Source organism: Somniosus microcephalus, chromosome 25, assembly GCF_052327205.1.
Source record: "Somniosus microcephalus isolate GS21.2 chromosome 25, FLI_Smic_1.0, whole genome shotgun sequence".
Lineage (NCBI taxonomy): Eukaryota > Metazoa > Chordata > Chondrichthyes > Squaliformes > Somniosidae > Somniosus > Somniosus microcephalus.
Genome location: NC_141011.1, coordinates 5,084,870 through 5,094,038, shown reverse-complemented (window position 1 = coordinate 5,094,038; position 9,169 = coordinate 5,084,870). Strand labels below are relative to the sequence as shown.

Here is a 9,169-nt window from a genome sequence, read left to right as displayed (position 1 = left end):
ACCACACAAATTACGAATCTACAATCCTTTCTGTTTGCCAGAGCCTAGTTAACGCTGTCGTGTGCAAGAAAAAATTCTAGACAAACGCGTGTCTGATTCAAACATGGAGTCACCGCACCAAAAAATTGTCCCTTTACGTCTTAGTGCACATTACTGTTAGGTTTAGCATTTCGAAACAAAGAACTCCTTTAGACTCTCAACTCCAATGTTCAGGCATCCAGTAATGGATTCATGGAGTCAAAGTGCAGGAAAGGTTGGTGTTCAGACGTGTCTTTGACGTGCTGGTTACTGAATGTGCTAGGGACATCTAGTGGTAGGACATCAACACTGCATTGGTCCTTATTTTTTTTATTATACAAGCACACTGTTAATATTTAAACAGTTGGCTTGTACATGTGACTAGATATAGCCTTGGTGAGATAACCATAATTACTTTACGGACCCAGAGCTCACAAACACTGCAGGCCTCTGCATAGCTCAGTACAACTATTGCACCAGTGCCTGAAGGTTACTGGTCAGATACTCGGTGTAATGGACATGGCTCATGGCAGGGGCTAGAGAACATTTGGAATAACGTCTAGGATATTTGCTGTGGTCCACTGATTCTGTAGGCACTGAAATTCCCAATCACACACACAGAATGAATCCTTTCACCATCAAACCTGGCCTGTAAGTGACAACTTCACGTCTTCGAACGTTAGAAGCGTGCAATTATGTGTCTAACCAAAACGGTAAATAGAGGGGAGCAATTTATAGAATGGTGCAATTTAATATGATTTACTGGTAAATACACAGGTCTGATATATTTCCGAAAGGTTCTGATTTCAGCATTCTGAACCTGTCAAACCATTCCCAAGTCAGAAGTGCTTTCTTTAAAACTGCGACACCAGGCAAAAGTACAATCGGTAAAGTGTCTGCGCTGTTCAAACTTCGACCCAGCTGAGAATAAATGATTCAATAATTTTTTTTTGTAATGTTTGTACATTTTTAAACCGTCTGCAGAGCTCCTAACGCCATAAAAATTCCGATCTAAATCCATCCTGGGAAGCTCGTTGTGTATTAAGATGGAACTCTGCTTCAGTAGGTTGCAGCAATGACTGGGTGGTAGAGCTGCACAGGGATAGTTCTGCGGTTCCTGGAGGTGTTAACTTGTAGGCAGCTTCCTTTATACAGGACCATATCTTCCAGCTCCCTTACTGTAGTCAGTGCACGCTGTTGGACTGCGGTACTTTCACCATTTCTACAGCGTCACAAGTCCCCCACGCCCACTTCTTGTTTTTGCAGTTAACCCAGTGTCAGTTTGGTGCACCAAGGAGTTGAACTTGGCCGTTACCACATCTGAGCACGGTTCAGTCCACGAGAGAAGCCCGCCTGCCTGATGAAGATCATCCATTATAAAATGGTAGGTAATGACCGTGAGATTATCCAAGGAGTTCTGTCAGGAGAGAAGCAGTACCCATCTCTTACATTTGTAAATCTTTTGTGTTTTATATTAAAGGCAAAATTGTAAAAGTCTGATGTTCAGCCATTTTGATTTCCATAGTGCCTTATTACACGCCAGCCGTGAGCTATTGTACGTTCTGTGGTAACCTCTCGCTGGCTATACATGGATGCCCGGGCCGTTTGTGCACATTAGCTGTGCCCTCATGATCTGGATGCTGCTGAGAATCTTCTTCTGATGTCCCATCAAAGTAATTCCAAGCCTTCGGACATCCCTGTGATTGAGCGGCAAAGACAGGAAGGAAAAAGAAAAGACATTGAAGAGTTTACACCCATAGCAATGAGCCCAGAGTCCACAGCTTCTATGCAGCTTAATTACATTCAGCCCCAATTAGTTCCTCCATGGATATTTGTTCTTTAAGCTGAGTGGGCACAGTGTTGAAATCAGTACAAAAACATAGGCCGTCATGATCTAAGTATTGAGCTCAATTCCGTCGAAAGGAACAGAACTGAATGTTAATTGATGTTTGTGTCGGAAACATTTTCTAAACTGTTCAGTTTCAGAATGGCGCCTGCCTTTTTACATAAAAAGTACTCGGGTGAAACCATTCAGCAAAGGTTACCCGTTAGAGGAGGAACGGGGTTTAAGGATTCAAAGCTCCACAGATGCTCAGCCAATAATGTCAGTGTGTAAGCATCTCGTAGAGATGGACTGCAGTATTGGAGGCAGGGCCACAGCACGCTGGACCTATGAACCAAACTGAGTCGCTAATAAACGAGAGGAGGTGCTAAACAGGAGCCAGGCCTTCCCCACAGAAAGAGAGCTGGTTGAGACCCTGCTCCCAGGCACCTGCTGATGATTAGAGAAGGTGCAGCGCTGGAGGCAAGGCTCCTAGCCTCTCTGTTTGGGAAATTCAAGAGAGGGAAAAAAGGAGAAAATATCTTGAAATGAAGAGCGAGTCTCAAACACAACTACAAAGAGCGTCAGTATTTAAATGTGTGATGGTCAGGGCCCAGGGCTTAAGTCAAAGGCTTTCCAAAACAAGCTCAAATCTATTTTGGTACTTGAGGATCAGACCACGATTGGTAACATGAATTGTAGAACAATCCACGGATTCCATGCTCAATGAGAAGGCCATGGGTTGAAGCTCAGAAGAGGGACAATGGATCAGAGAGAACTACTTCATATAATGTAAAGGGCCTACCCAGGATGATGACTGAGGCTGATAACAGGGCAAAGTGTCAAGTTGGATTCAAAACTGGCTCGGAGACAGGTAGCAGAGGGTAATGGTTGATGGGTGTTTTTGTGACTGAAAGGCTGTTTCCAGTGAGGTTCCGCAGGGCTCAGTACTAGGTCCCTTGCTTTTTGTGGTATATATCAATGATCTAGACTTGAATATAGGGGGTATGATTAAGAAGTTTGCAGATGATACTAAAATCGGCTGTGTGGTTAATACTGAAGAAGGAAGCTGTAGGCTGCAGGAAGATATCAATAAATTGGTCAGGTGGGCAGAACAGTGGCAAATGGAATTCAATCCGGAGAAGTGTGAGGTAATGCATTTGGGGAGGGCTAACAAGGAAAGGGAATACACATGAAATGGTAGGTCACTGAGTAGTGTAGAGGAACAAAGGGACCTTGGAGTGCATGTCCACAGATCCCTGAAGTTAGCAGGCCAGGTAGATAAGGTGGTTAAGAAGGCATACGGAATGCTTGCCTTTATTAGCCGTGGCATAGAATACAAGAGCAGGGGTGGGTTATGCTTCAACTGTATAAAACACTAGTTAGGCCTCAGCTAGAGTACTGCGTGCAGTTCTGGTCACCACATTACAGGAAAGATGTGACTGCACTAGAGAGGGTACAGAGGAGATTTACAAGGATGTTGCTGGGAGTAGAGAATCTTAGCTATGAGGAAAGACTGGATAGGCTGGGTCTGTTTTCCTTGGAACAGAGGAGGCTGAGGGGAGACCTTATTGAGGGTATAAAATTATGAGGGGTCCAGATAAAGTGGATAGAAAGGACCTATTTCCCTTAGCAGACGGGTCAAAAACCAGGGGGCACAGATTTAAAGTAATTGGTGGAAGGTTTAGAGGGGATTTGAGGGGAAATGTCTTCACCCAGAGGGTTGTGGGGGTCTGGAACTCACTGCCTGAAAGGGTGGTAGAGGCAGGAACCCTAACCACATTTAAAAAGTACTTGGATGTGCACTTGGGATGCTGTAACCTGCAGGGCTACGGACCAAGAGCTGGGAAGTGGGATTAGGCTGGATAGCTCTTTGTTGGTCGGCGCGGACACGATGGGCCGAAATGGCCTCCTTCCGTGCTGTAACTTTCTATGATTCGATGATTTTTTTAAACAATTTAAATTAAAATAACTTTTTTTTACATTTTCTGTCGTTTTTATCTCTCCCTCTCTCTTAATCCCATCTTTCTTTCCCAATCTTTATTTTGCATTCTGTACATGATTTAAATCTAATTTAAACTTCCTAGTTTATACTTCCTGGTTCAGACTCTGCGGGCTGGATTTTCATTGGGCCGTGGAGGCGGGATTGAAGGCGTGTAGGGGGTTACAATCCTGAAATCGGGGGTCCCGACCCCTTCCCGCACCCAACCAGGTTCCATGCCAGTTTCAAAGGAGGCGGGTACCCGCCCCGCACTGGGACCCGCCTACCCGAGGCGGGAAGCGGATTAGTGCCAAATAACTGCCAGTTAACAGGTAGTTAACAGGCAGTTTTTAGCCTAATCCCTATTTTTAATGTTGGAGTGTGGGATTCCCGACGGCGCCAAACCACGCCAAGTTAGAGGAGGTGGACCGTCGGGATGAAGGGCTTGGAGGGGTCGAGATGTCCGGTGTTCAGGTGAGTGATGGGTGCATGAGTGCAAAGGTAAGTGTGTTTGGTGTGTTTAGATAATTTTTACATACCTTTACTTACCTTTACAGCCTTCCTTCCTTCAGGTCTCGGGAGTCCCTCATCTCACCGGCACAGAAAGCAGAATGGCTGCGAGCTGTCAAAAATTGCAGCATTCTACTTTCTGTTCCAGGGAGATATCTAATTCATCCTGAGAGGAAGGAATTAACTTGGAGTACAGATTGTCAGTGTTTGACAGCTTCATACAGCTGTCAAACGCTGATATTTCATCTGTCAAAAACTCCTGACAGATGAAATTTCAATCTGTGACATCATCTGTTGCTGGGTGGCCCTTAATTGGCCTGCTGAGCCCACTGGATGGGCTCAACAAGGTCAATCAAGTCTAAATCGCGTAGGTTGGCTAGATCTCGACGGAGGCGGGACTACAACCCCAAAAGTTGTAGCCCCGCCTCCTCAATGAAAATCCAGCCCTGAGTGTCTCAGTAAGGATTCTTCAATCTGATTGGTTGAAGAGCCTTGCTGTTGCTTTCTTTGCTCACACACAGGTCCCAGACCCCCTGTAGAGGGCGCCGTGCTGGATCAGATGCCCAATGACAGCAAGTCCACGTTCAAACACCCGCAAAAAGTCTGTGGGCAGCTGTCAGTGTAGTGAGCGGCGAGAGTGAATGGTGAGAGTGAATGGCGAGAGTGAACAACGAGAGTAGTGCACGGTGAGAGTGAACGGTGAGAGTGAACAGCGAGAGTAGTGAACGGCGAGAGTGAACAGCGAGAGTGAACAGCGAGAGTAGTGAGCGGCGAGAGTGAATGGTGAGAGTGAACGGCGAGAGTGAACGAGAGTAGTGCACGGTGAGAGTGAACGGTGAGAGTGAACAGCGAGAGTAGTGAACGGTGAGAGTGAACGGCGAGAGTGAACGGCGAGAGTGAACGGCGAGAGTGAACGGCGAGAGTGAACGGCGAGAGTGAACGGCGAGAGTGAACGGCGAGAGTGAACGGCGAGAGTGAAGGGCGAGAGTGAATGGCGAGAGTGAAAGGCAAGAGTGAACGGCGAGAGTAGTGAACGGCGAGAGTAGTGAACGGCGAGAGTAATGAACGGCGAGAGTGAACGGTGAGAGTGAACAGTGAGAGTAGTGAACGACGAGAGTAGTGAACGGCGAGAGTGAGCGGCGAGAGTGAGCGGCGAGAGTGAACGGCGAGAGTGAACGGCGAGAGTGAACGGCGAGAGTGAACGGCGAGACTGAACGGCGAGACTGAACGGCGAGAGTGAACGGTGAGAGTGAAGGGCGAGAGTGAATGGCGAGAGTGAATGGCGAGAGTGAAAGGCGAGAGTGAAAGGCAAGAGTGAAAGGCAAGAGTGAACGGCGAGAGTAGTGAACAGCGAGAGTAGTGAACGGCGAGAGTAGTGAACGGCGAGAGTGAGCGGCGAGAGTGAGCGGTGAGAGTGAACGGCGAGAGTGAAGGGCGATAGTGAATGGCGAGAGTGAAAGGCAAGAGTGAACGGCGAGAGTAGTGAACGGCGAGAGTAGTGAACGGCGAGAGTGAGCGGCGAGAGTGAGCGGTGAGAGTGAACGGCGAGAGTGAAGGGCGATAGTGAATGGCGAGAGTGAAAGGCAAGAGTGAACGGCGAGAGTAGTGAACGGCGAGAGTAGTGAACGGCGAGAGTAATGAACGGCGAGAGTGAACGGTGAGAGTGAACAGTGAGAGTGAACAGTGAGAGTAGTGAACGGCGAGAGTAGTGAACGACGAGAGTAGTGAACGACGAGAGTAGTGAACGGCGAGAGTGAGCGGCGAGAGTGAGCGGCGAGAGTGAACGGCGAGAGTAGTGAACGGTGAGAGTGAACGGCGAGAGTAAACGGCAAGAGTGAACGGCGAGAGTAGTGAATGGCGAGAGTGAACGCCAAGAGTAGTGAACGGCGAGAGTGAGCGGCGAGAGTGAACGGCGAGAGTGAAGGGCGAGAGTGAACGGCGAGAGTGAATGGCGAGAGTGAAGGGCGAGAGTGAACGGCGAGAGTGAACGGCGAGAGTGAACGGCAAGAGTGAACGGCGAGAGTAGTGAACGGCGAGAGTGAACGGTGAGAGTGAACGGTGAGAGTGAAGGGCGAGAGTGAACGGCGAGAGTGAACGGTGAGAGTGAACGGCGAGAGTGAACGGCGAGAGTGAACGGTGAGAGTGAACGGTGAGAGTGAATGGCGAGAGTGAAAGGCAAGAGTGAACGGCGAGAGTAGTGAACGGCGAGAGTAGTGAACGGCGAGAGTAATGAACGGCGAGAGTGAACGGTGGGAGTGAACAGTGAGAGTAGTGAACGGCGAGAGTAGTGAACGACGAGAGTAGTGAACGACGAGAGTAGTGAACGGCGAGAGTGAGCGGCGAGAGTGAGCGGTGAGAGTGAACGACGAGAGTAGTGAACGGTGAGAGTGAACGGCGAGAGTGAACGGCGAGAGTGAACGGTGAGAGTGAAGGGCGAGAGTGAATGGCGAGAGTGAACGGCGAGAGTAGTGAACAGCGAGAGTAGTGAACGGCGAGAGTGAACGGTGAGAGTGAACAGTGAGAGTAGTGAACGACGAGAGTAGTGAACGACGAGAGTAGTGAACGACGAGAGTAGTGAACGGCGAGAGTGAGCGGCGAGAGTGAACGGCGAGAGTAGTGAATGGTGAGAGTGAACGGCAAGAGTGAATGGCGAGAGTGAACGGCGAGAGTGAACGGCGAGAGTGAACGGTGAGAGTGAAGGGCGAGAGTGAACGGCGAGAGTAGTGAACAGCGAGAGTAGTGAACGGCGAGAGTAATGAACGGCGAGAGTGAACGGTGAGAGTGAACAGTGAGAGTAGTGAACGGCGAGAGTAGTGAACGACGAGAGTAGTGAACGGCGAGAGTGAGCGGCGAGAGTGAGCGGTGAGAGTGAACGGCGAGAGTAGTGAACGGTGAGAGTGAACGGCGAGAGTAAACGGCAAGAGTGAACGGCGAGAGTAGTGAATGGCGAGAGTGAACGCCAAGAGTAGTGAACGGCGAGAGTGAGCGGCGAGAGTGAACGGCGAGAGTGAACGGCGAGAGTGAAGGGCGAGAGTGAACGGCGAGAGTGAAGGGCGAGAGTGAACGGCGAGAGTGAACGGCGAGAGTGAAGGGCGAGAGTGAACGGCGAGAGTGAACGGCGAGAGTGAACGGCGAGGGTGAACGGCGAGGGTGAACGGCGAGGGTGAACGGCGAGGGTGAACGGCGAGAGTGAACGGCAAGCGTGAACGGCGAGAGTAGTGAACGGCGAGAGTGAACGGTGAGAGTGAACGGTGAGAGTAGTGAACGGCGAGAGTGAACGGTGAGAGTGAACGGTGAGAGTGAATGGCGAGAGTGAAAGGCAAGAGTGAACGGCGAGAGTAGTGAACAGCGAGAGTAGTGAACGGCGAGAGTAATGAACGGCGAGAGTAAACGGCGAGAGTAAACGGCAAGAGTGAACGGCGAGAGTAGTGAATGGCGAGAGTGAACGCCAAGAGTAGTGAACGGCGAGAGTGAGCGGCGAGAGTGAACGGCGAGAGTGAAGGGCGAGAGTGAATGGCGAGAGTGAACGGCGAGAGTGAACGGCGAGAGTGAACGGCGAGAGTGAACGGCAAGAGTGAACGGCGAGAGTAGTGAATGGCGAGAGTGAACGGCGAGAGTAGTGAACGGTGAGAGTGAACGGCGAGAGTAGTGAATGGCGAGAGTGAACGGCGAGAGTAGTGAACGGCGAGAGTGAACGGCGAGAGTGAACGGCGAGCGTAGTGAATGGCGAGGGTGAACGGCGAGAGTGAACGGCGAGAGTGAATGGCGAGGGTGAACGGCGAGCGTAGTGAACGGCGAGGGTGAACGGCGAGAGTGAATGGTGAGGGTGAACGGCGAGCGTAGTGAACGGCGAGAGTGAAGGGCGAGAGTGAACGGTAAGAGTGAACGGCGAGCGTAGTGAACGGCGAGGGGGAACGGCGAGAGTGAAGGGTGAGAGTGAATGGCGAGAGTGAACGGCGAGAGTGAGCGGCGAGAGTGAACGGCGAGAGTGAACGGCGAGAGTGAAGGGCGAGAGTGAAGGGCGAGAGTGAAGGGCGAGAGTGAAAGGTAAGAGTGAACGGCGAGCGTAGTGAACGGCGAGGGGGAACGGCGAGAGTGAAGGGCGAGAGTGAATGGTGAGAGTGAACGGCGAGAGTGAGCGGCGAGAGTGAACGGCGAGAGTGAGCGGCGAGAGTGAACGGTGAGAGTGAACGGCGAGAGTGAACGGCGAGTGTAGTGAATGGCGAGGGTGAACGGCGAGAGTGAATGGCGAGAGTGAACGGTAAGAGTGAACGGCGAGCGTAGTGAACGGCAAGGGGGAACGGCGAGAGTGAAGGGCGAGAGTGAACGGCGAGAGTGAACGGTAAGAGTGAACGGCGAGCGTAGTGAACGGCGAGAGTGAAGGCGAGGGTAGTGAACGGTGAGAGGGAACGGCGAGAGTGAACGGCGAGAGTGAACGGTGAGAGTGAACAGTGAGAGTAGTGAACGGCGAGAGTGAACGGCGAGCGTAGTGAATGGCGCGTGTGAACGTCGAGAGTGAAGGCGAGAGTAGTGAACGGTGAGAGTGAACGGCGAGAGTGAACGGCGAGAGTGAAGGTGAGAGTAGTGAACGGTGAGAGTGAACGGCGAGAGTGAACGGCGAGAGTGAACGGCGAGCGTAGTGAATGGCGCGTGTGAACGTCGAGAGTGAACGGCGAGCGTAGTGAATGGCGCGTGTGAACGGCGAGAGTGAAGGCGAGAGTAGTGAACGGTGAGAGTGAACGGCGAGAGTGAAGGCGAGAGTAGTGAACGGTGAGAGTGAACGGCGAGAGTGAACGGCGAGAGTGAACGGCGAGCGTAGTGAATGGCGCGTGTGAACG

At 51.0% G+C, this 9,169-nt stretch overlaps 1 protein-coding gene across 2 annotated transcripts in view; it reads right to left on the bottom strand.

The window, feature by feature from the left end:
- Positions 1 to 1,586: 1,586 nt before the first annotated feature.
- epha8 (eph receptor A8) overlaps positions 1,587 to 9,169 on the bottom strand; it is a 782,627-nt gene continuing 775,044 nt past the window's right edge. For both annotated transcript variants that reach the window (XM_085966785.1, XM_085966786.1), the window contains exon 17: positions 1,587 to 1,715. In XM_085966785.1, coding sequence (XP_085822911.1) covers positions 1,601 to 1,715 — 115 coding nt within the window. In that variant the 3' untranslated portion in view covers positions 1,587 to 1,600. The remainder of the gene's footprint in view (positions 1,716 to 9,169) is intronic.